Source organism: Hylobates moloch, unplaced genomic scaffold, assembly GCF_009828535.3.
Source record: "Hylobates moloch isolate HMO894 unplaced genomic scaffold, HMol_V3 SCAFFOLD_10, whole genome shotgun sequence".
NCBI lineage: Eukaryota > Metazoa > Chordata > Mammalia > Primates > Hylobatidae > Hylobates > Hylobates moloch.
The window spans coordinates 11,808,859-11,836,334 of NW_026652285.1; the positions used below are offsets into that span (position 1 = coordinate 11,808,859).

Below are 27,476 nucleotides of genomic sequence, written 5' to 3' on the forward strand. Positions count from 1 at the left end.
GACAAGGATGATTGTTATTGTTGCTTCTATTCTGTGTAGTACTAAAAGTCAGTTTAGCCACTGCAATAGGACAAGAAAAAATGATAGAAAGCATTCAGGATCACTTTGGATTAATAATATACCTAACTCTAATTTAAGGTCTATGCATCGCAGAGCCTTCTCCAAGGCCAAACCCCAACACACAGAATTAGACAGTTTAAACCTTACCCAGTGTTTGCTTCAGCAGCACATACACTAAAATTGGAACAATACAAAGAAGATTAGCATGGCCCCTGAAATAAATTAAAAAATAAATAAATCCTGCCCAGACAACTGCATGGCAGAACACAGCAAAAACCTAGTAGGATATACATCTAAATCCCTTATCTCCCCCTACTTCACATCTCAGGGATGCATAGGCCCTGTTTTGTTTTGTTTTGTTTTGTTGAGATGGAGTCTTGTTCCGTCACCCAGATTGGAGTGCAGTAGCGTGATCTCGGCTCACTGCAACTTCCACCACCTGGTTTCAAGCGATTCTCCTGCCTCAGCCTTCTGAGTAGCTGGAACGACAGGCACCCGCCACCACACCCAGCTAATTTTTGTATTTTTAGTAGAAATGGGGTTTCGCCATGTTGGCCAAGCTGGTCTCGAACTCCTGATTTCAAATGATCCACCCACCTCAGCCTCCCAGAGTGCTGAGATGACAGGCATGAGCCACCGCGCTCAGCCGGTCCTGTTGTTTTTTATTCAGCTTTATTTCTCCCTAAACCTCCAGTTCTCTTTAATACTAATGATATCTGCCTTCTCCAAGTTTTTGTCATTCTTTTGTAACTTCCCTGGGGGAAATCAGAAAGAGCTGAGAATATAGATCTCTGATCCCGCTTTTTATGGTGAGCTAAGCTGAAAAGAGGTTGGGATGTGCAGCCCTTGCTGCTATCAGGGCAAAGTATGAAAAAGAATTTTGTGGAAACATTTACATATTTATAGCAGAAGGCAGCATGCAGATGGGAAGAAATGGGTTTGATATCAGGCAGATATGTGTCTGGATTCCCGTGCTGTCACTTATTAGCTTTATGTCCTTAACCTCACTGAGCTCCCATTTACTGTCTATTAAATGGAATGATTCCCTCTGCCACAGGCTGTCCTAAGGTCATAATGAGACATGCATTAAGGGCCTCAGGATACATAATAGAGCCTTGATTAACTCGTCTTTGGTACTACCGTAAGTACTAGTGAGAGGCTGCCCACCCAGCATCCAGTTCATCCACACACTCTCCTTTCTAGTAGAAAGCAGAACTCCCATTTTTCTTTCAGTGGCTCCAGCATGTGCTTCAGGAAAGCCTGTCCCCAGCCTCAGCTCCAGGGCTATTTCCTAGTTGGTTCAAGTCAATCACAGCAGTCCCTTTTTCTTGCCAGTTACTGTATTACACATGGGTGTATGAAGCAATTCTGCACCAATGAGATTTGAGGTGAATCAGTTTTGGTTGGAAGTTAGTTCTGAGTTAGTCCTTTGTTAAATTAAATTTGGGGTCAGGTGCGGTGGCTCACTCCTGTAATCCAGGCACTTTGGGAGGCAGAGGCAGGTGAATCACCTGAGGTCAGGAGTTTGAGACCAGTCTGGCCAACATGGTGAAACCCCATCTCTACTAAAAATACAAAAAGAGCCGGGGATGGGGGTGCATGCTTGTAATCCCAGCTACTCAGGAGGCTGAGGCAGGAGAATTGCTTGAACCCAGGAAGCAGAGGTTGCAGTGAGCCAAGATCGTGCCACTACACTCCAGCCTAGGTGACAGAGACTCCATCTCAAACAAACAAACAAACGCTAAATTTGGCCTGAGGGCTAGTCACAGTGGGTCATGCCTATAATCCTAGCACTTTGGGAGGCCGAGGCAGGCGGATCATCTGAGGTCTAAGGAGTTCGAGACCAGCCATGGCCAACGTGGTGAAACCCCATCTCTACTAAAAATACAAAAAAAGTTTAGCGTGGTGGCACGTGCCTGTAATCCCAGCTACTCAGGAGGCTGAGGCAGGAGAATCACTTGAACCCAAGAGGCAGAGGTGCAGTGAGCCAAGATCATGCCACTGCACTCCAGCCTGGGCAACAGAGCAAGACTCCATCTCAAAAAGAAACAAAAAAATTGACCTGAGGAGGCTTTATTGGGCCCTTAACAAACTGCAGCCTTAGTATGCAAACCAACTGAAAACCTAACTTAGGAGTATACTTTTGTAACAGATTGCTGAGGCTCAGCCAATCACATCATCAGCCTCAGTGGGTTCCAGGCAGCCAACTATTCAAACCATTTTCAAATAAGGCAAAGGCAGAGCTGTAACCAATTAGTTGTCTTTGTATCTCATTTCTGTTTTCTGACCATAAATGCTTTCAGACTATGTTGCAGCTCTGGAATTCTCTGAACCTGTCCTGGTTCTGAGGGCAGCCCAATTCTAGAATTGCAAATAAAAGTCAATTACAATCTGCAAAACTATATTTGCTTTAATTTTGTCTTTTAACACCTTGTTTTCTTAATTTTTATTATTTTATTTCATAGAGATAGGGTCTTGCTATGTTGCCCAGGCTGGTCTGGAACTCCTGACCTCAAGCGATCCTCCTACTTTGGCTTCCCAAAGTACTGGGATTACAGGCAGGAGCCACAGTTCCTGGCATGTTAACACCTTGTTCTTTAAAGGACACACAGGAGGTGATCCTTCTCCTGCCTGTAGATATTGTCATGTCTGGACTGATGCTCAAAATGGCTGCAGCCAGGCTTTCATAAGGGGAACAAGCTTGAAGACAAAACCAACATAAAAGAACAGAGCAGAAGGATGCAAAGGCCCTATGCCATTTGACAATGAGCCACTAAATTAACGAACCTCAGGCTTCCTGTTATCAGAGATAATAAGTGTCCCTGCCAGGCATGGTGGCTCATGACTGTAATCCCTAGCACTTTGGGAGGTCAAGGAGGGTAGATCGCCTGAGCCCAGGAGTTCAAGACCAGCCTGGGCAACATAGAGAGACCCTGTCTCTACAAAAAATACAAAACTTAGATGGGTGTGGTGGCACACACCTGTAGTCCCAGCTACTTGGGAGACTGAGGTGGGAGGATCACTTGAGCCTGGGAGGTAAAGGGTACAGTGAGCCGTGATTGTGCCACTGCACTCCAGCCTGGGTGACAGAGAAAGACTCTGTCTTGAAACATAAAAGAAATAAATATAAATAAACAAGTGTCCCTAGTATTTACACTTCTTTAAGCTAGGTTTTGTTACTTGCAGCCTTAATGATACATGGACCTTTTGCCTGAGTCCTTGGGAATTCAAATGCCTGATTTTTAATTAAGGCCATCAAGTGCTAGCACATAGTAGGATCTCCACATTAATTTCGTCTGATGTCAAAGGGCATACAATAGTCCCCTGTAAAAAGATATGTAAGAAGACACTCTGGGGACTCAATGATGTGTGTGTGAATATATATATATATATATATTTTTTAAATGGAGTTTCACTCTGTTGCCCAGGCTAGAGTGCAGTGGCACAATCTCGGCTCACTGCAACCTCCATCTCCCAGGTTCAAGCGATTCTCATGCCTCAGCCTCCCAAGTAGCTGGGATTACAGGTGCAAGCCATCACACCCAACTAATTTTTGTATTTTTAGTAGAGACGGGGGTTTCACCATGTTGGCCAGGCTGGTCTCGAACTCCTGACCTCAAGTGATCGGCCTGCCTCAGCCTCCCAAAGTGCTGGGATTACAGGCGTGAGCCACTGCACCTGGCTCATACATATATATGTGTGTATATATGTGTGTGTATATACGTGTGTGTGTGTGTGTGTGTGTGTGTGTGTGTGTGTGTATGTATATCTGTTTCCTAAGAACTAGAGAGTGCCCTCAGGTCTCAAACCACCCCCGCGGGGGAAATTGAAAGTTGACGCTTTATGGAAGGAACTCCTGAGATAGAGCCAGTCCTTTGCTTTTTTTAAAATATATTTTTAAAACATCATTCATCTATTTAATAATTACTGAGCTTCCATAATGTATAAAGAGAAAAAGTGACAAAAAGTGGGAGCCTGTAGGCAGACACGTGAACAGAAAGTACAAGTGAATAAATAATACAGGGGGGTTACTGTAAGCATCTATCTAGATCACAGCTGAGGCATAAAAACGGATGTCAGGGTAGGTGTGCACCAGACACAGTGGGAGCTGGGCAGAGACAGACACATAAGCAAAGGGAGCAAAAGGCACTTGGACAGGAGAGCCAGCCTAGCCCAAGTCCTACCAGGGGACTGCACAGTGTGCTGTGGCCGGAACAGAGAGTGCAGTGGCAGCAGGCAGGGAAGACAAAGCCCTGGTCTAAGAGGAGCCAAAGGATGAAGCCGGCTGTGAGGGGCACAGCCTGCAGGAATGTCACGTGGTGGTCTGAAGTAGCAGTGAATGCAACACCTTCCCATGGCCACAGAAACTCCTTGAGTGAGAGCTATGGTGCCTTCAGCTGGAGTTACAACCCTAGCAGGAATAGAACTGTATGGACTGGAAATTAAATGAAATTAAATGTGGAGATTTGTTTTTTTTTTTTTCTTTTTGAAACAGAGTCTCTGTTGCCCAGGCTGGAGTGCAGTGGCATGATCTCGGGTCATTGCAACCTCTGCCTCTTGGGCTCAAGTGATCCTCCCCACTCAGCCTCCCAAGGAGCTGGGATTACAGGCATGCGCCACGATGCCTGGCTAATTCTTTTTTTTTTTTTTTTGAGACGGAGTCTCACTGTGTTGCTCAGGCTCCAGCCTGAGCAGTGCAGTGGTGCCATCTCAGCTCCCTGCAACCTCTGCCTCCCAGGTTCAAGCGATTCTGCCTCAGCCTCCTGAGTAGCTGGGATTACAGGAAAAGGGCCACCATGCCTGGCTAATTTTTGTATTTTTAGTACAGACGGGGTTTCACCATGTTGGTCAGGCTGGTCTGGAACTCCTGACCTTAGGTGATCCACCCACCTCGGCCTCCCAAAATGCTGGGATTACAGGCGTGAGCCACCACACCCGGCCAATGTGGGGATAAAAAAAAAAAAAAAAAAAAGAGTCCTGGCCTAGGAATCAAGTTCTGGGTTCCAGATCCCACCTCCATTCTGCCACTAGGACTGTCAGTCATCCTTTTTGAGCCTCAGGTACCTTCTCTGTTAAGTAACAGGATGGGCCAGATGACTTTTTTTTCCTTGAGACAGGGTCTTGCTCTGTTACCCGAGCTGGGGTATAGTGGTGCGATCAGGGCTCACTGCAGCCACAGCCTCCAAGGTTCAAGTGATTCTCCTGCCTCAGGCTCCCAAGTAGCGGGGACCACAGGTGCACATCACCATGCCTAGCTAATTTAAAAAATATTTTTATAGAAACGATGTCTCATCATGTTGCCCAGGCTGATTTTAAACTCTTAAACTCCTGGGCTCAAGTGATCCTCCTGCCTCAGGCTCCCAAAGTGCTACCATTATAGGTGTGAGCCACTGTGCCTAGCCCCAGATGATCTCAAACTGCAGTCCTAGGGTCCTCAGTTAGGTATTAAGTACCTGAACTCACTGCATAATGGGAACAGGGCAGAGATGGCAACCAGAATCCACCTTGAATACCAACTCCAACTGACTGGTAGTGGCTACCTGGAGTGTTGTATTGAGAAAAACTTCTAAAAACACTTTGACTTCCACAAAAAAAGAGTGCTTGTGCCCAATTGGTGATGTCTGCTGTGGGCTTAAGATGCCCAAATAGTACCTTGAGTGGCAGGAATTTGCAATTTCCAGCTTCATGTATTGCATCTTACTGTGGTTGCAGGAATGTGCCAATCACCCATGGTATAAAGATACTGAAGATTAATTTCTCCTGGGGTCTTCTGTGAAAGCAAGCACTAGGGTTCCCCCAGGCTTAGGCTTACCAACCCTGTCCTCAATCCAACACCCTGGTGCCAGTTTGCCATTCCTTCCCAATCCTCCATGGTTCTATCCCTGCTGCATTCATCACCTCTAAATGTCATTACTTTTTGAGTGTAATTCTGACACTCCTTTCCTGCAGCCAAGACATAACTGATTAATTTCACAACAGGCTCTCTAACCAAGAAAGACGACCTTCCTTTAAAAGATGTGGCCAGTAAACAATCCTGATCATTTCTCTACTTTTCCTTTTATTTTCCATTCCCTAGTGTCTTCCTCCCCTCCCAGCCAGGGTCATGGCTCTCAGACCGATGGCCACAGTGCTGGTGAAAGATAGGGGGATTATTTCATACACTAGGGAACTAGCTGTGGTACAGCTGGCAGGAAGAGAGGTATAATTATATTGCATCTTGGAGCCACCAGCCATGAATTTCTGCATAAAGGACTAGATTTGCCATGTATTATTTACGTCAGCATCAATTTTCCCAGCTGGCTCTATTTACTGTGCAAATTCTCCTCTGTCTGTTTATGGGCAAGGCCATGGTTCAGCACCTCTGGTTACGCTGTACTGTGGAGGGGCCCCACAGGGCACCATGCATATTAAACGAGTGGCTGGATTCACCAGGAACAGGTCATATCCTCCCTTTCTGTTAAATTATATCCCTGGGACTGCAGTGAGCCCACACGTTCTCACCTAGTCATGGTGATGCAGGCAGGTCTGAAACCAAATAAGCAAGAGGAAAGGAGGAATAAACTGTTCTTTGGGCCTCACTGGGGGAAACTGAAAAACAGCCTTCTAAGGGGAAATCAGGTGGCTCTAGGGCTGGGGGAATTGCCTTTTTATATTTTTAAGAGCAAAACAGAGATGAAGAAGAGTATTTCATTTATAAGCTTATTTCCACCCAGTAACTCAGAGACAGAGCTAAGGAAGAGTGGGCCCCCATCTAACAAATGGAAAGGCAGAGACAAAAAAAAAAAGCAGCAGCAGCAGCAGCAAAGGCAAGTTAGAGGCTTTCCCGGCTTGGCCACTGTGCTAGGAGGGAGCACAGGACACAATGGTGATGCACAGGGCTATCCATCCCGTCGCCAGCATGCCTCTTCAGAGATGCTCCCAGCCAGGGTGAACTTGGTTTCCACCGCAAACATACATGTTAGAAATAAGGGAAGGAAACATGGCACCAGTATGAATTTCTGGGTCCTCGCAATGCAGCATCCTCTTTCGCCTGTGGTTTATATGCTTACAAAGAGTGAGGCCAAGGAACCCAAGATGTCTCTTCTGGCCAGCCTGAGAACATCTGTAGTCACCAGTGCCAGGTGGCAGTAAACAGCAGGCATTACCGGGAAGAAAAGTTGGGAGGGGTCCCCAATGCTTCCCTGTTTCCCAAACAACAGCACAGGTCATGTCTGATCACCCTGTAACGTGGCGCTCTGCTCTGAGGTCCCCCAGGTCCCAATGTCTACCATCTCCTGGAAACCTGTTGGCTGGAAGAAGAAATAGGAAGGAGTAAGTGGAGTTAAGCAACCCAAGTGGGTAGCTTCTTTAGTTGCAAGGTTTCAGCCTCTAGAGAGTTCTTCTCGAAGACATCTGTGGGTATGGAAACCACCCTCCAGGGCCCAAGATTACTGGCATCTTCCTGGGGCTGGCTCACCTGTCGGGAAGATTTGGTCAGACACGCCATGCGCCGGCCACCTGATGCTCCTGCTCCCTCGATGGTGTCCAGGAGAATCCGAGTCCTGGGCACAAAGCTCCAGGAGCGTCCAAGGGCAGGTTTGAGCCTCCCACTGTCCCTGTCTCGAGTTATGTGGTTGGTCACCTGCAGCAGAAACAGACTTACAGATCCATAATGCTAGTATAGAGGACATCTATTACTACTGCTTCATTTTACAGAGAGGAAAACAGAGGCCTAGCACAGAGAAATAACTTCCCCAAGGTTACAAAACCTAACGGCAGGTCTGGAACTAGAACCTGGGCCTCCTGACTTGTGCCCTGCTCTTTCCACTAAATCTCAATGCCTCAGGTTTGACCCGAACCAGAAGGCGATGGGGCACATGTCACCATGTTGTCCAGGCTGGTCTCAAACTCTTGAGCTCATGCAGTCCACCAGCCTCAGCCTCCCAAAGTGCTGGGATTACAAGTGTGGGCCACCATGCCCAGCCACTCAGCCTTTAAAAGGAAGGAAATTTTGACACATGCTACAAACCTTCAAGACATTATGCTAAGTGAAATACACCAGTCACAAAAAGTAAATACCATATGATTCCATGTATATGAGGTTCCTAGAGTAGTCAAAAAGCATAGATACAGAAAGTAGAATGGTGGTTGTCAGGGGCTGGGGAAGGGGGAAATGAGTTATTTTTAAGGGGTACAGAGTTTCAGTTTTATAAGGTGAAGAGTTATAGAGATGGATGGTGGTGATGGTTGTACAGCGTTATGAATGTATTTAACACCACTGAACTGTATACCTTAAAATGGTTAAGATAGTAAATTTTATGTTATATGTATTTTACAACAATAAAAGAAACTGGAAAAATATATAGCTGCTAAAAATTACATTTCTAAAAAATCTATTTTAAAACATAGGAAATGGACTCAGATGGTATTTTTTGTGTTGTTGTTTTGGTTTGTTTGTTTTTGAGATGAGGTTTTGCTCTGCTGCCCAGGCTGGAGTGCAGTGGCATGATCACAGCTCACTGCAGCCTCAACCTCCCAGGCTCAAGCAATTCTCCTGCCACCAAGGCCACCTAGTTTTTGTATTTTTTGTAGAGGTGGGGTTTTGCCATGTTGCCCAGGCTAGTCTTGAACTCCTGGGCTCAAGTGATCCACCAGACTTGGCTTCTCAAAGTGCTGGGATTACAGGCATAAACCACTGCACCTGGCCTTCTTTTTTTTTTTTCATGAGGTTAGTTTAGTTAGAAAGCTGGTTAAGTGTGGGCTCACACCTGTAATATCAAAACTTTGGGAGGCTTAGGTGGGTGGATTGCTTGGGCCTAGAAGGTCGAGCTGCAGTGAGCTGTGATTGTGCCCCCACACTCCAGCCTGGGAAACAGACAGAAACCCTATCTCAAAAAAAAAAAAAAAAAGAAAGTTGGCTAAAAGTGTAAGTAAATATGCAGAAAAAGTATTGTATGGAGATATGTGAAAATATTAATATGGTTTCTGTGGATGTGGAGATTGAGATTGATGACATATTTGAATCTTATATTTTTTATCCTTTCTATGAGAAGCATGCAGACTTTAAAAAAACTACCTCATAAGCAGAAAAAGTTACTTCAATAGCAAAAAGATCCATTTATATGAAGCTCTGGAAAAGGCCAAACTATTGGGATGGAAAACAGATCAGTGGTTGCCTGGGCCTGGGGGACCTTTTGGTGGGGTCACAAGTGGATACAACTATATCCATTAGTCAAACTTCAAACAAGGAGAAAGTTACTCTATGTAAAATATACCTCAATAAACCTGACTAAAAAGAAAAAATGTAGAAACAAAACAAAACAACAAAAAAACAACAAGACAATTCCTGATTCCCTTAGCTATTTATGGTGCAAAGCTGTAGCTGACCCAGGGAAGCTGGGGTATGTCCCTTTCCTAAAGGGACACTGGAGTTCAGAAGCTGACATTTAAGGGAAATAAAGAGCTCACAGTAACTAGAAATCAAGTTCACTGGCCAAGCCTGCTTCCTCACCACCACCGCCATGCCAAGGTCCAGGGCCAGGATCTTCAGCTCTTGGGCCAGCTGCATCATCAAGGCCAAGCCTGTAGGAGGAGGAGAAGCAGAGAGGGAGGGCAGTGGGGAACCAGGGATGGGGCTGGCCAGAGACCAGACTCCAGAGCTGGGAGGCAAGGTCACATTCCACTGGCCCCAGGCTCTGCCACATCACTCACCTTCCCTCTGCTGACCTCCCAGAAGTGGGGAGACCACCGCAGTGACCGAGTCCACAACCACCACCTTCACAGTTCCTGAAGAACCAGTCACCTGAAGGAATGTGGGGGAAGCACTCATGAACCTGTCAGCCTATAGGACACATTAAAGGACAAGCTGGCTCTTCTATCTAAAACTAGTAAGAAATAGCCCCCCTCATCCCAAATACAGCAAGCTGCACAGGCATCACAGAATGTCATCAGCAGCAATGTCTCCCTCATCCCATTGGCATGTGTAACAGACTTCAGTGAAGACTTGGGTAGAAAGAAAGGGTTTAAATCACAGGACATCAAAACTACACTAAAGTGGCTGGGCGCAGTGGCTCACGCCTGTAATCCCAGCATTTTGGGAGGCAAGGCGGCAGATCACTTGAGGTCAGGAGTTCGAGACCAGCCTGGCCAACATGGTGAAACCCCCGTCTCTACTAAACATACAAAAATTAGCTGGGCGTGGTGGTGCACACCTGTAATCCCAGCTACTCAGGAAGCTGAGGCAGGAGAATCACTTGAACCTGGGAGGCGGGGGTTATAGTGAACTGAGATCACGCCACTGCACTCCAGCCTGGGCAACAGAGCAAGTCTCTGTCTCAAAAAAAAAAAAAAAAAAATTAGTTAACTAAAAACTACATTAAAGTCATCAAATTTCAGAAAGCTCCGCATAGAGTCCTGAGGCCTCTGGTCATGGATCTCTCAGCAGCCATCTCTCTCCTGTGTCCAGCCTCCCACCATGGTGGTAAGGCCCTTCTTTTCCTTTTCTGACTCCCTCCTTTCTTTCCCCTGTCCGGCTAACTACCACCCTCAAATTCCTAACTTTCTTTGCTGAAGAGTTTAGCCTTCTCTTTACTTCGCTGTCTCCTTCTAGATCATGCCTCCAGGCCTCATCTTCCATATCTAAAATGCCTTCAAATAAATTCCCTAAGTCTTGCTCTATCACCCAGGCTGGAGTGCAGTGGCATGATCTCAGCTAATTGTAACCTCTGCCTCCTGGGTTCAAGCGATTCTCAAGCCTCAGCTTCCTAAGTAGCTGTGACTACGGGTGCACACCACCATACCCGGTTAATTTTTTGATCTGGCCACTTTGGCCTCCCAAAATGCCAGGATTACAGGCATGAGCCACCATGCCCAGCCTGGTGCCATCTTTCTAACCATAATTTTCTGTCTTTACACAAGCAGGAGACTCCTGGTTTCCCTGGACTTAAACTGTTTTTGATGCTTCTTTTCTCTTCTCCCTTACTTCTTATATCCTGATTCTGGTTCTTTTTCTTTTCTTCTTTTTTTTTTTTTTTAAGACAGGGTCTTGCTATGTTGCCCAGACTGGTCTTGAACTCCTGGGCTCAAGTGATCCTCCTGCCTTGGCCTTCCAAAGCATTAGGATTTTAGGCGTGAGCCACCGCTCCCAGCCTCAGATTCTTAACCCCTAGAAACTGTGAGATAAGAAATACTATGTCTTAAGCCACTAAGGTTTTGGTAACTTATTATGCAATAATATAAGATATATCATCTAATGGTCCTACAGTAAAAAATACAGTCTTCTGATCTGGAATTGAGAGGTTTGGGCTATAAGGTTAGTTCTTGTCCTAAATATGTGGTCAACTTTGGTCAACTCACTTCACTTCTCTGGCCGTCACTCTTCTCATCTCTAAAAGTGAGGTAAGCACTATTCAGCTTCATGTCTCAACAAGCTGGTGGGTTATAACTAGCTATGACTTCTGAGGTAAGTATTTGTTCAACATTTTTTTTAAAAGACGGGGTCTAGCTCTGCTGCCCAGGCTAAGGTACAGTGGTATGATCATAGCTCACTGCAATCTCCAACTCCTAGGCTCAAGCAATCCTCCCCTCTCAGCCTCTCGAGTCATTAGGATTACAGGTGTGGGCCACCGCTCCCAGCTTGTTCAGCTATTATATGTTCTAAAGTTTGTAAAAATCATTGACTTTATATATAGTTGTGAGGATGCCCATGTGAGCACGTCATGCTTTGGGGTGAGAGGAAAAGTTTGATAAACTATTCTATCTTTAAGGTATCCTCCACATCTAGTCATTTATAAATCAGTGCACCAAATCTTGTTTAAGCACCCAACATGAGTAGCAAAGTACCAACCCAAATGCCATTTAAATCCTCCCCATTAACACGACTCTGAATGTGTTCAGGGACTGGGCAGACATCTGACTTCAGGGATGGTGGGCCCAGGCCTCAGTCCAAGATGCACACATAACCCCATTTTGGCCAGCTAGATGTAAGGGGAAGAGGGACGTCTATTAGTGGGATCTGGAGAAAGATTCTTCATCCCTGATAAAAGGGAGCAGGTATCTATCTTTTACTGCCCTGAATATGGATGTGGATGTGTGAAGACAAGATGCTTGGACCTTTGGCAGCCTCTTTGCAACCATGAGGGGAAGAACAAGAAAATCAGACACACAACCTATTGCCCTGATAGCATGGACCTGCCAACCTCCCAACTCATGTGACATAATTAAATGTCCTCAAAGTTCAAGTCTCTGTCAGACAACCTCTATTACTTGCAGCTAAAAGTATTCCTCACTCACCTAGTGGGGAATGCAGACATAAATATGACATGATCCTTCCACTCAGGGGGCTTTACTGTTCAGCAGGGAAGATGAACATGTAAACAATGAGGTATGTGATTTAGGTGCTCGGGAATTCCATCCTGGGAGTAGCAAGCATAGTTGGAGTCACCAGGTTGCACATCTGCATTTCCAAACAGTCTGTAGTAGGACACCTGCCCACAGAGATAGCACCTGGAAAGCTGAATTAAGCAAGGAGGGGCAGAACAGCAGGCTCACCTGCTGGGCCACAGTGGCTCGGAGCTCCTGCAGCACATCCAGCATCTGGAAGATGTCAAACGCATGCACCACCTGGATCCTCTGGAGAGCTTCTGCCTGAAGGGATGGAAAAGAGAAGCAAGGGCTTTGGATAAGAGGGAGTAGGGGGTCGAGGTAAGGCTGAGAAGGAAGCGGCACCTGGATGCAAGGACTCAGGTCCAGGGTGGCAAATGGGTCAGTTGTCACAGTGGTGGCTGCCTGGTTGCTGAGCTGTAAAGTACTCAGAACTCAGCGGGAAAGAGGGATATGACTGATTAGTGATGCCTCTCATGGGTGAGAAATGGACTGGAAACACAAAACTCGGTGTTTGCCAGCCCCGGTTTAGGGCATGCAAAGAGTTGGGAGGGTTTCCTGGAAGAATCGGTGTGAGTAGCATCCCAAATGGGATGATGGCATCAACAGGGGTGGCTTAAGGAATACGGAATGTATTAATAGAACAGCAAGTTTGAAGGCAAGGAATGACTATTCAACCCAAATTCTGACAATGTTAAGGGATAATGGGGTTTTCCTGTGTCAGAATCTCAATGGAACCCAGCATCCTGCCCTTACCTGTTTCTCCTCATCCTGCGTTTTAGCCTGAAGCAGCTGGAGGAGGCGGGAAGCTGTCAGCCCTCCATTGGAATCTACATATAGGACGTTTTGCTGCAGGCCATGGGCCACATTTGCTGCCACACAAAGACATACCTGGGGGTGGGGGCATTGGATGAACTTAACGCTTCAGAGAGGGTCCAGAATGGGAGCTCCCCACCAAACCTTGCCCAGATTCCAGCAACACAAATGGGCTGAGTCCAAGCCCCATTCCTTATCACCCATCTTCTCTCTGTTGGGCTCTGAACCCATTAGTACGCTGAAGCTTCTCCAGGGACCCTGGGCTATGCATCTGCCACCCTCACCCCTAAATCCTCCTGACTGCTGGCCTCACATGTACCTGAGTTTTGCCGCTACCTGGGCCTCCTACAATTTCAGTCACTTCTCCAGTATAGAGACCAGCATCAAGCAGTTTATCAAGGCTGATGGCAGAAGAGAAGAAAATCAACACAAGAGGTTAGGAGGAAGAGAGGGGAAAAGGTACCAAGAAGAAAAGTAAGACATTTCTTTCAAGCACTGGTTCTGTCTTTGAACATCACTGGCCAGGAGGCTTCTCCTGGTGTTTTCTTCTGGGAAGGAGGGAATGCCCAAATGTTCCTTCTCTGGTCTCTCTTCATCCCTCCACTTTTAAAAATCAGCTCTCCAGAGAGGCCTCTCCACCCCATCAGAAGGTCCTCCTTTCATTTTTCATCTCAGGCCCTGTGGGTTTCCTTTTTTTTTCGAGACGGAGTCTCTGTTTGTTGTCCAGGCCAGAGTGCTGGAGTGCAGTGGCGTGATCTCTACTCACTGCAACCTCCACCTCCCAGGCTCAAGTGATTCTCCTGCCTCAGCCTCCCGAGTAGCTGGGATTACAGGCACCCGCCACCATGCCCGACTAGTTTTTTTTAATTAGAGACGGGGTTTCACCATGTTGGCCAGGCTGGTCTCAAACTCCTGACCTCCAGTGATCCACCCGCCTCGGCCTCCCAGAGTGCTGCAATTATAGGCGTGCGCCACCACGCCCAGCTGTTTGTGGGTTTCCTTGATAGCATTTCCCAAAATTTGTCTTTTTTTTTTTTCTTTTTTTAAATCTTTGATGGTGGCACACGCCTGTAGTCCTAGCTACTCGGGAGGCTGAGGCAGGAGAATCGCTTGAACCCAGGAGGTGGAGGTTACAGTGAGCCAAGATCGCGCCACTGCACTCCAGCCTGGCGACACAGCAAGACTCCATCTCAAAAAACAAAACAAACAACAACCACCAAAAAAAAACTTTGAGATAATTATAGATTCCCAGGAAGTTGCAAAAAGTCCATAAACCCTTCACCTGGTTTACCTTAATAATAACAACTGTACTACAAAATGTATTGTACTAGCCAGGGGCCTGTAGTCCCAGTTACTTGGGAGGCTAACGTGGGAGGATCACTTGAGTCCAGGAGTTCAAGTCTAGCCCAGGCAACATAGCAAGACCCTTTTCTCTTAAAAAAAAAAAAAAAAGTACTATAGTATATCACAAGTAGCAAACTGATGTTGGTACTATCCACAGAGCTTATTCAGATTTCACCAGTGTTCCTAGCATTCAAGCACGTGTGTTGATGTGTCTAGTTCTATGCCATTTTATCACATATGTAGATTTACACGACCACTATAATCAAGATACAGAACATTTCCATCACTATAAGTCTTGCTCCTGCTACCCTTTTATAGCCACATTCCTCCCATTCACCCCTAATCCCGAACCCCTGGCAACCACTAATCTCTATTATGTTATTTTAAGAACAAAGTTATGTGCATAGAATTATACACTATGTAACCTCTGTGATTGGCTTTTTTTCTTTTTTTTTTTTGAGACGGAGTCTTGCTCTGTCGCCCAGGCTGGAGTGCAATGGTGCAATCTCAGCTCATTGCAACCTCCACCTCCCAGGTTCAAGCAATTCTCCTGTCTCAGCCTCCCGAGTATGTGGGATTACAGGCGTCCATCACCACACCTGGATAATTTTTTTATTTGTTAGTAGAGACAGGGTTTTGCCATTTTGGGCAGACTGGTCTTGAACTCCTGGCCTCAAGTGATCTGCCCAACACAGCCTCCCAAAGTGCTGGGATTACAGACATGAGCCATCGCGCCTGGCCCTGTGATTGGCTTTTTTCACTCAGCATCATTCCCTTGAGATCCATCCCAGTTGTTGCATATATGGATAGTTCATTCCTTTTTATTGCTAAAAAGTATTCCATGGTATGGATGTATCACAGTTTATTTAACCATTCATCCATTGAAGGGCATTTGGTTGTTTCCACTTTGGGGCTATTATGAATAAAACTGCTATAAGCATTTTTTACAGGTTTTTGTATAAACCCAAGTTTTCACAATGTTGGGATAAATGCCCAAGAATACAATTGCTGGGTGGTATGGTAAATGCATTATTAATTTTATAAGAAACTACCAAACTATTTTCCAGAGTGGCTATGCCATTTTACATATCCACTAACGATGTATATATGAGTAGTCCAGTGCCTCCACATCCTCATCAGTATTTGGTATTATCACTATTTTTTTTATTTTAGTCTTTCTGATAGGTATGTAATAATAGCTCACTGTGTTTTTAATTTGCATTTCCCTAATAGTTAATAGTGTTGAACTTTTTTTTTTTTGAGACGGAGTTTCACTCTTGTTGCCCAGGATGGAGTGCAATAGCGTGATCTCAGCTCACCGCAACCTCCACCTCCCGGGTTCAAGCAATTCTCCTGCTTCAGCCTCCCGAGTAGCTGGGATTACAGGCATGGGCCACCATGCCCGGCTAATTTTGTATTTTTAGTAGAGACAAGGTTTCTCCATGTTGGTCAGGCTGGTCTCAGACTCCCGACCTCAGGTGATCAACCCACCTTGGCTTCCCAAAGTGCTGGGATTACAGGTGTAAGCCACCACGCCTGGCTTTGTTTTTTTTTTGAGATAGGGTCTCACGTCTCACTGTGTCACCCAGGCTAGAATTCAGTGGCATGATCACAGCTCACTGCAACCTTGACCTCCCGGCTGAGGTGATCCTCCCACATCAGCTCCCCCAAGTAGCTGGGACTACAGGCATGTGCCACCACACCCAGCTAATTTTTGTATTTTTTTGGTAGAGACAGGGTTTTTGCCACGTTGCCCAGGCCAGTTTTGAACTCCTGGGCTCAAGCAATCCGAGCACCTCAGCCTCTCAAAGTGCTGGGATTACAGGTGTGAGGCAGCCCTTGCCCATTTTCTAATTGAATTGTTTGATTTTTTTACTGTTGGGTTTTAAGAATTCTTTCTTCATTCTAGATACAAGTCCTTTGTTGAATACATGGCTTGCAACTATGTTTCCCATTCTGTACTTCTCTTTTTAATTTTGATTAGGCCCCATTAATCAAAAATTTTTCCATGGATCATACTTTTGGTGTCAAATCTAAGAACTCTTTGCCTAGATTTTCTTCTGTTTTGTTCTAAAAATTAGACAATTTGGTTTTACATTTAAGTCTATGATCCATTTTCAGTCAATTTTTGTATAAGGTATAAGGTTTAGGTTTATTATTGTATATTTTTAGCCTATGATATCCAATAGCTCCAGCACCCTTTGTTCAAAGGCTGTCTTTCCTCCATCACATTGTTTTTGTACCTTTGTCAAAAATCAATTGTGTGTAATTCCAGCATTTTGGGAGGCTGAGGCAGGAGGATTGCTTGAGCCCAGGAGTTGGGAGGCCAGCCTGGGCAACATAGTGAAACCCTGTCTCTATAAAAAAGTACAAACAGGCTGGGCGTGGTGGCTCATGCCTGTGATCCCAGCACTTTGAGAGGCCAAGGAGGGCGGATCACCTGGGATCAGGAGTTCGAGACCAGCCTGGCCAACATGGTGAAACCCCGTCTCTACTAAAAATATAAGATTAGCTGGGCGTGGTGGCATGCACCTGTAATACCAGCTACCCGTGAGGTTGAGGCACATAAATCAAACCCGGGAGGCAGGGGTTGCAGTGAGCCGAGATCACGCCATTGCACTCCAGCCTGGGCAAAAAGAGAGAAACTCCAGCCAGGCGCACTGACTCACACCTGTAATCCCAGCACTTTGGGAGGCCGAGGCGGGCGGATCACCTGAGGTCAGGAGTTCCAGACCAGCCTGATCAACATGGAGAAACCCCATCTCTACTAAAAATACAAAAAAGTTAGCCAGGCCTGGTGGCGTGTGCCTGTAGGAGAATCGCTTGAACCCGGGAGGCGGAGGTTGCGGTGAGCCGAGATCACGCCATTGCACTCCAGGTCGGGCAACAAGAGTGAAACTCCATCTCAAAAAAATAAAAATAAAAAGGGAGCGAGAAACTCCGTCTAAAAAAAAAAAACATACAAATACAAATAACCAGGCATGGTGTACCACACCTGTAGTCCCAGCTACTTGGGAGGCTTGGGGTGGAAGGATTGCCTGAGCCCAGGGAGGTCAAGGCTGCAGTGAGCTGTAATAACACCAGTACCCTCCATCCTGGATGACAGAGCAAGACCCTGTGTCAAAAAAAAAAAAAAAAAATTAGCTGTGTATACTTGTGGAGCTCTATTTCTGGGTTCTCTATTCTGTTCCATTGATCTGTGTCCATCTGTCCCTTGGTCAGTACCACACTAGGCTTAATTATGTAGCTATATAGCAAGTCTTAACCCTGGGTAGACTGATTCCTCCAGCTATCCTTTTTCCAAATTCTTTTAGCTAATCTAGGTAAAACTGGTCTTTCCGTAATTATTAGAATAAGCTTGTCTATGTCTATTAAAAAAAAAACTTGCTGGGATTTTAATAGGAACTGCATTAAATTACAGATCAATTGGGGGACAATTGAAATCTTCATTATGTTCAGTCTCCCAATCCATGAACAAAGTACATGTCATCCATTTATCCAAGTCATCTTTGATCTCTTTCATCAGCAATTTAAAAATTTTCAGCATACAGATTCTACACATGCTTTGTTAGACTTATACCCAAGTATTTCATTTTCTCCGAAGCAACTATAAATGGTATTGTGTTGTTTGTTTATTTATTTGTTTTTTTGAGACGGAGTCTCGCTCTGTCACCCAGGCTGGAGTGCAGTGGCGCAATCTCGGCTCACTGCAAGCTCCGCCTCCCAGGTTCACGCCATTCTCCTGCCTCAGCCTCCCCAGCAGCTGGGACTACAGGCGCCCGCCACCACGCCCAGCTAATTTTTGTATTTTCAGTAGAGATGGGGTTTCACAGTGTTAGCCAGGATGGTCTCGATCTCCTGACCTTGTGATCTGCCCACCTTGGCCTCCCAAAGTGCTGGGATTACAGGCATGAGCCACCACGCCCGGCCGTTTTATTTGTTTGTTTTGTTTTTTTGAGACAGTTTCATTCTGTCACCCAGGTAGAAGTGCAGTGGCAGAATGTCCGCTCACTGTAACCTCCATCTCCCAGATTCAAGCGATTCTCCCATCTCAGCCTCCCGAGTGGCTAGGATTACAACCACCCGCCACCACGCCCAGCTAATTTTTGTATTTTTAGTAAAGCCCAGGTTTCGTCATATTGGCCAGGCTGGTCTCGAACTCCTGACCTCAGGTGATCCACTTGCCTCGACCTTCCAAAGTGCTGGGATTACAGGCATGAGCCACTGCGGCCGGCCAATAAATGGTAATGTTTTTTATTTTAGTTTTGACATGTTCATTGTGAGTATAGAGAAATGCAGTTGATTTGTATGTGTTGGCCTTTTATCCTCACTAGTCCTAGGAGTTTGTAATTATTTTTTATTTGCTTGTTTTTGTTTGTCTTGCTCATCTAGCTGAGAGCACCATGGGGCAAGGACTGGGACCTATCCCTATTGCATCCCCAGCACTAGCACAGTGCCTGAAACACAGGAGGCACCCAATAATCATTCCAGAAAAATGAGTAACAGAAAGGTGCTATCACTTTTATTTAGCTTCTGTATCATCAACACTGGCTGTGAAGGACTTGGGATAAACCTCATGACATGCCAAATCCTAATCCAGGTTCTCTCCCTCAACCACATGAAACAGGTCACCACCTACCCTCCATGCCCTGCCCTATCTCTAGGCTGAAGCTTCTTCTGTGCCACGGCCTGTACCAATGTCTGACCACATGCGTCCCTTTCCTAGCCCTACAATCACCTTCCCAGGTTCCAGTCCTTGAGCTAGTACTTGATGACCTCCAATGACCTCTCTGTATATGCCGAGCAGCACTTTAGTAAGCATCGCATCCATTTTTTTTTTCTTTTTGAGACGGAGTCTCACTCTGTCGCCAGGCTGGAGTGCAGTGGTGCGCTCTCGGCTCACTGCAATCTCCGCCTCTCGGGTTCAAACAATTCTCCTGCCTCAGCCTCCCAAGTAGCTGGGATTACAGGCTCCCACCACCACGCCTGGCTAATTTTTGTATTTTTAGTAGAGATGGTGTTTCGCCATGTTGGCCAGGCTGGTCTCAAACTCCTGACCTCAGGTGACCCACGCGCCTTGGCCTCCCAAAGTGCTGGGATTATAGGCATGAGCCACCACGCCTGGCCCCCATCCATTTTAATTCCAGGGACTCCCCATGATTATACCCACAGGCTCCTGCCAGTCAAAACACTCTGGTTACCACTCTAGCCCTGTGGCTTCTTGAGATAATTGTGCTCACCCCATCTCTGTTTAATAAGCATCCAGCCTCTGCCACTCCTGATTCCATTCTTCCCATTGAGATCAGGGGAACCCCAGTGTGGTCCCCAGACCAGGTGCATCAGCAACCTTTAAGGACTAGCTAGAAATGCAAATTCACAGCTCCGCTCCCCAAGACCTACTGAATCAGAAACTCTGGGAATGCAGGCCACACTTGAAACTTGAGTTTCAACAAGGCCTCCAAGTGATTTTGATGCACGCTCAAGTTTCAGAACCGTTAGACTAGAGTAGTTAGTCTCAATCCTGCCTGCACGTTAAAATCAGGGGAGTTGGCTGGGCATGGTGGCTCGCACCTGTAATCCTAGCACTTTGGGAGGCCGAGGCGGGTGGATCATGAGGTCAGGAGATCGAGACCATCCCAGCTAACATGGTGAAACCCCGTCTGTACTAAAAATACAAAAAATTAGCTGGGCGTGGTGGCGGGTGCCTGTAGTCCCAGCTACTCGGGAGGCCGAGGCAGGAGAATGGCGTGAACCTGGGAGGCGGAGCTTGCAGTGAGCCGAGATCGCGCCACTGCACTCCAGCCTGGGCGACAGAGCAAGACTCTGTCTCAAAAAAATAAATCAATTAATTAAATAAAATAAAATCAGGGGAGTTTTTAAAAAAAAGCCTATATCAGCAGTACCCAAAGTTGTCTGCACATTGGATTCACCTGGGAGCTTCAAAAAAATACTGATGCCTGGCCAGGCATGGTGGCTCATACCTGTCATCTCAACACTTTGGGAGACCGAGATAGGATTGCTTGAGTCCAGGAATTTGAGATCAGCCTGGGCAACATAGCAAGACCCCTGTCTCTACAAAAAAAAAAATTTTTTTAATTAGCCAGGCACGGTGGTGAGCACCTGTAGTCCCAGCTACTTGGGAGGTTGAGGCAGGAAGACTGCCTGAGTCCAGGAGTTCAAGGCTGCAGTGAACTATGATTGTGCACCAATGCACTCCTGCCTGGGCAACAGAGCAAGACCCTGTCTCTAAAAAACGAATTAAAAAATTTAAAAATACTGATGCCTGTGTCCCACTCACAGTGAATGAGATTAATTGGTCTGGGGGAGACTTGGACTTCGTAATGTTTAAAAGAGTCCTCAGGTGACTCCAATGGGCACACAAGTTTGGGAACCACTGACCTAGACTAATTAAGTTAGAATTTATAGAGTTGGGACCAGAGCATGAATATCTCAAGTTTCCCAGATGATTCTAACTTGCAGCTGGGGTTGAAGCACTGGTGTTGACTCTAGTCAAGAATCAACCACATCCTTGGCTATGGAGATCAGTCTGTATAAGGTATTCCCAAATCCACCTTCCAGCCAACTGCTCACCTGAGTTTCCATTCCATGCCTCTCCGACTGCCCAGCAGACCTTCCTACCAATATGTCCCCATTACCTCTAACTCCACTTGTCAACAGGGAGAGACCCCTGTCTTGCCCCGTGAAGCAGAAGTACACCTGGGTTTTACCACTGCCTAGAATACAGGTGATTTCTGGGACTTATCCTCTGCCTTTCCCTCTGAACTGCCTTTTAGCCATTCTTTCAGTCATACATTCACACACCACTTCAATGCCTCATATTTCCTGACAGTCTTATTCTAAAATGAGGGGACTCTGGGATGAACAGACCTAGCTCTGGCCTGTGAGGAATAATCAATCTCCCTCATCAACATAGCTTTTCCCAAAGTACGTTACATGCTATAACACCCTGTAAGGAATCACTGCACCTCAGCACTAAAGGCTCTGAGGCGGCCTACGACAGAGAAACCTGTTTAATTTGGATTAGTCAGGCATTTCTCAAACTTCTGACTACAGAACTCCCCTCCTCCCAAGTTTTAAAGTTACACCATTAACTGTCCACAGCACACCGTAAGAAAGGCCAGAGACTGGGCGCGGTAGCTCACGCCTGTAATCCCAGCACTTTGGGAGGCCAAGGCGGGAGGATCGTGAGGTCAGAAGATCGAGACCAGCCTGGCCAAGATGGCGAAAGCCCATCTCTACTAAAAATACAAAAAATTAGCTGGGCATGATGGCACGCACCTGTAGTCCCAGCTACTCGGGAGGCTGAGTCAGGAGAATCACTGGAACCCGGGAGGCGGAGGTTGCAGTGAGCCGAGATCACGCCATCGCACCGCAGCGTGGTGACAGAGTGAAACTCCGTCGAAAGAAAGAAAGAGAGAGAGAGAGAGAGAGAGAGGGAAAGGAAGGGAAGGGAAAGGGAAAGGGAAAGGAAAAGGAAAAGAAAGAAAGAAAGAAAGGCTAGAAACCTGGTGAGTTAGCTTTGATTCTTCACAATACATTCCTCCTGGTAGTAGGCCTTGTCACAGTTCCTCTTCATCATGTCTCCCACTGTCCTAGATTGGACTCACATACCCCAGGCCAGCACTGCCAGGGCCTTGCTTGGCCTCTGCCACCCTTCCACCCTGCACACCTCTACCCCACTGCCTATAACCCTGCTTTCACAATGGCCTCCCGCCTCCAGGGAGGCAGCCGGGCAGATAAGAGCCGCGTTGTTAGACTTAGGAGTGTGACAAGCATGAACTCAAATAACTGGTCTGCCGTTTGCCAACTGCACAATCTTGAGCAAGTCATTTAACCTGAGTCCCAATTTCTTCACCTATAGAATGATGATTTATTTTTATTTTATTTTATTTTTTTGAGATGGAGTCTTGCTCTGTCGCCCAGGCTGGAGTGCAGTGGTGCGATCTTGGCTCACTGCAAGCTCCGCCTCCCGGGTTCACGCCATTCTCCTGCCTCAGCCTCCCGAGTAGCTGGGACTACAGGCGCCCGCCACCACGCCCGGCTAATTTTTTGTATTTTTAGTAGAGACGGGGTTTCACAGTGTTAGCCAGGATGGTCTCGATCTCCTGACCTCGTGATCCGCCCGCCTCAGCCTCCCAAAGTGCTGGGATCACAGGTGTGAGCCACGGCGCCCAGCCTAGAAGGATGATTTAAACAGTAACATGTTCATTGGTGGTTGTGATGAATAAATGCAATAATGTACCGTGAAGTGCTGAATGCAGTGCCTCGTTCATAGAAAGCATTCAGCAAAAGTCCATCTGTTCCTCCATGCCCAAGTCCTGCCTTCTTCACAGCATTCCTGACCCCACTCCACGATCTCCCTGCAGAGACCTGAGGCAGCTGTAATCCTCCCAGGTTACCACTTAAGTGCGCCCTCCATGTCTGTTGGATTTATAAACTCCCTAAGCCCAAGGCCAGTCGGCTTCCTGTTCACCACTCCCTCCTCACCGCTGCCTCCCTCGGTGCCTACACCTCTCTTGTATTCACTTGCTTTTCCCCTACACCCAATTAGAGGCCTTAAGGGCAGGGGCCTTGCCTCATTCGTGTATGTATCATCTGCACAACCAAGCACCCAGCAGGCCCTTAGCCAGTGCTTGATGGATCACAGACTCAGACCCCCAACCAGGGAAAGCAAGCACCATGCTGCATGAACCCTGCCAAGAGAATGTGTTAAGGAAACAGAAAGGGCCAAACCAATCCAAAGACCTTTATGGTGGCCGTTATTCATCAATTTCTGAACAAACGGACCAGGAAAAAGGTCAAGACTCACTTGGCCAGCAAACGTCTGTCATCTTTGCAACTCTTCCCTAACCCACCAAACAACGTGGCAGAACATAACTGCTCCTTTTTTTTGAGAGAGTCTCGCTCTGTCACCAAGGCTGGAGTGCAGTGGTGCGATCTTGGCTTACTGCAACCTCCACCTCCCAGATTCAAGCGATTCTCCTGCTGCAGCCTCCCAAGTAGCTGAGACTACAGGCACCCGCCATCACGCCCGACTAATTTTTGTATTTTTAGTAGAGATGGGGTTTCATCATTTTGGGTGGGCAGGCAGGCCAGGCAGGTCTCAAACTCCTGGCCTCCAGTGATCTGCCGCCTCAGCCTCCCAAAGTGCTGAGATTACAGGTATGAGCACTGCATCCGGACCGCAACTCCTTCTTTATCTGAACTCTCCTGTTCCCTACTGCTACAGATGTGGTGAACAAGTTCTGGGCCACATACTCCTGGGCTTGAGCCTCCCCTTTGCCACTTGCTCCTCTTAGGCTAAACTCAAGTAGGGTTAATTATCTCTAACTGGTAGAGTCACTGAAGAGATTACCTAGAACATACAGGCAATGCCGGCACATGGTAGGCACTCAGTAAACGTTCTCTCTTGCCATATCCTTAAGTAAAACAAGAAGTAGGGCCAGAGAAGATGGTGAAAATAATGAGATACTGACATCTTGTGTTATAGGACAGTGCTTCTCAACCAGAGGCAATTGTGCCTCCCAGGGGACATTTAGCCATGTCAGGAGACATTTTTGATGGTCACAACTGGAGCAGGGCTGGTGCTACTAGCATCTAGTGGGCAGAGGCCAGGGATGCTGCTAAATATCCTACACTGCACAGGACAGCCTCCACCCCCCAACAAATTACCTGTCCCTAAATATCAACAGTGCCAAGGCTGAGAAACCCCATAACCCTGTTATAGGAGAAGAACTCAGATGTCCTGACCCCTTTCCTTCCCATCCATTATTGCTTAAAAAAAACCTTCCTGTCTAGACTCAAGCATCAAAAGCAGAGCTGAGAGGCGGCCCCATCCTCCTGCCTCTCTCCTTCTTCCCCAGGTACACACACAAACCTGCCAATGCCGGTGGACAGGATGGCAGTGGAGGTCTTCAGTTCCTCGTAGAGATCAGCACCATTCACCGGGAAAGCTGAGAACTGAGCCAGCAGCACCCGCCTCAGGGCAACCAGGGCCTGCCAAAGGGTCCCAGACTGCTCAGCAACGAATTGCCCGTAGAAGCTGACATCCCAGGGTGTCATTCACCCCACTTCTCAATATCTGAGAACCCTCTGCTCCCTTTGGCTTCGGATGGACTTTTGTTGTTGTTGTTTCAGACAGAGTCTCACTCTGTCACCCAGATTGGAGAGCAGTAGCACGATCTCGGCTCACTGCAACCTCTGCCTCCCGGGCTCAAACGATTCTCCTTCCTCAGCCTCCCGAGTACCAGCTAATTTTTGTATTTTTAGTAGGGATGGGGTTTCACCATGTTGGCCAGGATGGTCTCGAACTCCTGACTTCTGACTCCCAAGTGACCCGCCCGCCTCGGCCTCCCAAAGTGCTGGGATTACAGGCGTGAGCCACCGCGCCCGGCTGGCTTGGGATGGACTTTTTTTAAAGACACTCAGGTTTGGAGTGTGGAGATCAGGAGCTCACCTTGTAAGACAAGCCGCATTTCTGAGCTACCTCCTCCAGGTCTGCAGAAACCAGGTCCACCACTGAAAACAAAACAGTAGAGCGGATTGGCAGAGAGGACTGGGGCCTCCCACACTTGGTTTTTCCTCATCTGTCAAATGGGGTGTCAATTCTACCTCCCGGCAGGCCGTCTCAGGAGGCCAGTGTGAAATAACAAAGCTGCAGGAGCTGGCGCGGTGCCCTGCACACAGTAGGAATCCTCTACCCTGTTTTAGAGCTTGGCTCCCCACGCCCACCCTTCCTGAGCCTCTCCAGAAGCGTGGCCCTCTAGGAATGGAGGGGAAGCGCCCTGCAGGTATGCCAGGGCAGTGCGCCAGCCCTCGGGGCCTGCCCAGGCTGTGCGAGGCCCGCGCGGCTCCCTGACACGGGCACACCCGGTCACCTGTCTTGATCTTGCGGCTCCTGAGAAGCTGGATCATCTCCTGGGTAAGGCCAGGGCACAGTCCGACCCTGAGCACGCCCATGTTCCCCGCAGGCCGGAACAGCCCCAGGGGGACTGCCCGTCACGCGGGCATTCGCGGGGGTCCTCTCCAGACGCCCCTCCCCACCCCTTCCTAGAGAGGACACAGGCGCGCTGGCTGCAGGAGGAGAAAGGAGAGAGGAGGAGGCGGCACCAAGGGTAGGGCTAGGGGTCATCCGCCTGTCCGGGATCCGCTGGGATTCCCGCGCCCAGAGCCCGCCCGCCGGGTCGCGCCGCCCTGCCGCTTCCGGGTTCCAGGCTGGCGCGCGGCGAGGACCTGACCTGCAGCGCCATCTGCGGGCCGCGCGGGGCAGAGCCGCTGCGTCCCTCTCCACCGCCTGCACAGGTTCCCGAGTCCCACGACCCCCTCCGCGCTCAACACGCCACCCACGGCCACATTCGGCCTCTACCTTCTGCCGCAACACACACACCGACCTTCTAAAGAACTTTCTGTGTGCCAGCTTCCGTTCCAAACGCTGGGGACACAATGCGACACAAGACGACCCGCCCTTACCCCCAGGGAGCTTACCTGTGAGCGAGGGAAAGATAGACAGTGAAAAAGGAATCGCAGAAATCACATCATTACAGATTATACGACAGGTGTCAAGAAGCAGCAAAGCACCCAGAGGGCACCTGCGTCTATTTTTCAAAAGTTGGTTTTGTTTTGGTTGAATCAGGGTCTCGGTCAGCCGCCCAGGCTGGAGTGCCCTGGTGAGATCTCAGCTCATTGCAGCCTCGACCTCCTGGGTTCAAGCGATCCTCCTGCCTCAGCCTCCTGAGTAGCTGGGACTACAGTCACATGCCGCCTTGCCCAGCTAATTTTTGTATTTTTTGTAGAGGTTTCGCCTCTACAAAATGTGGTTTCACCATGTTGCCCAGGTAGGTCTCGAACTCCTGGGCTCAAACAATCCTCCTGCCTTGGTCTCCCAAAATGCAGGGATTACAGGTGTGAGCCACCGTGCCCGGCCTTTATTTTTTATTTTTATTTTTTTTTTTTAAGGGCAAGAAATCTTGGTTATATAGAACACACACAAAAAGATATGATTTGGTATTTTTAAATGTCCTTTGCTTTACCTCATCCACAGGAAGAAATAAAACTTTACATGGTTATCTCATCACAAATCTGTGAGGGAGGCGCTATTTTTTATCCCTGTTTCACCAATGAAGAAACTGAGGTTCAGTGAGGTTAAATCACTTGCCAAAGGTCACCCAGCTAGGCGGCACAGGGCTGGACTTCACATCCACATCTGACTCTGCAAAGCCAGTGCTTTCTAACAGCCCTCTTCCCCACCCCTGAAGCTGTGTACATGTTTTCCTACTGTAAGGTGGTTTCTCTGAGAGCAGAGATCATGTGTGGCCCATCTCTGTATCCCACTGCAACTGCCACCATTGTCACTCCACATGGGAAAGTACTTGGGAGTGTGGGTGTGGCACATTTAGAATTCTGGCAGTGAAATCTGATCATACATGAGCCATGAACCCCTATGAACCATGTGGGCTTTCCCTTTCACTAACCGGCTGGGCACAGTGGAGTCTGCCGCCTATGGTTTCAGGATAGAGAGCCTTAGCTTCTACGGACAAAGTTTCCCTCCCCAACAGACATTTTCCAATACTGCCTATCTCTCAGGACCACACCGCCGTCCTCTACATCCTGTGCCTGTCTCTCACCATCCTTATTCACCTTCCCAGGGCAGTGCGGAAGGGCACAGGTGTCAGGCATTTTGAGATCTGCAGAGAAGGGCAGGGCTGCTATCACCATGGAGTATTAGAGCTGGAAGGGGCCCAAGGGCTCATGCAGTCTGTTTCTTGGTTTTACCCCTCTCATGATGCTGCTTCGCAGTCACACTGGCCCTTGGTCTGGCCAGCCACATAGCTAGCCTGGCAGCAGTAGCCTCAAATCAAGGGGGGAGGCTGGCCTGT

The 27,476-nt window shown here is 47.7% G+C and overlaps 1 protein-coding gene and 1 pseudogene across 4 annotated transcripts; one reads left to right on the top strand and one right to left on the bottom strand.

Moving 5' to 3' along the window:
- RAD51D (RAD51 paralog D) lies at positions 1-27,421 on the bottom strand. Of its 4 annotated transcripts, none has more exons than XM_032162974.2 (10): positions 25,479-25,805; positions 25,058-25,119; positions 24,479-24,597; positions 13,556-13,637; positions 13,177-13,311; positions 12,589-12,684; positions 9,751-9,841; positions 9,551-9,621; positions 7,517-7,681; positions 1-7,349 (listed from the first exon to the last, which is right to left on the bottom strand). In XM_032162974.2, the coding sequence occupies exons 1-10, from the start codon at positions 25,558-25,560 to the stop codon at positions 7,266-7,268; spliced, it is 987 nt and encodes a 328-aa protein (XP_032018865.1). In that variant the 5' UTR covers positions 25,561-25,805; the 3' UTR covers positions 1-7,265. The 4 variants fall into 4 exon arrangements, with proteins under 4 accessions (XP_032018865.1, XP_032018867.1, XP_058302016.1 ...); XM_058446033.1 differs by lacking the exon at positions 25,479-25,805 and adding an exon at positions 27,225-27,421 and having other exon boundaries at positions 4,496-7,349; XM_032162973.2 differs by lacking the exon at positions 24,479-24,597 and adding an exon at positions 22,844-23,022 and having other exon boundaries at positions 4,496-7,349; positions 25,479-25,783.
- Positions 211-303, top strand: LOC116475998 (U6 spliceosomal RNA; annotated as a pseudogene).
- Positions 27,422-27,476: the final 55 nt, after the last annotated feature.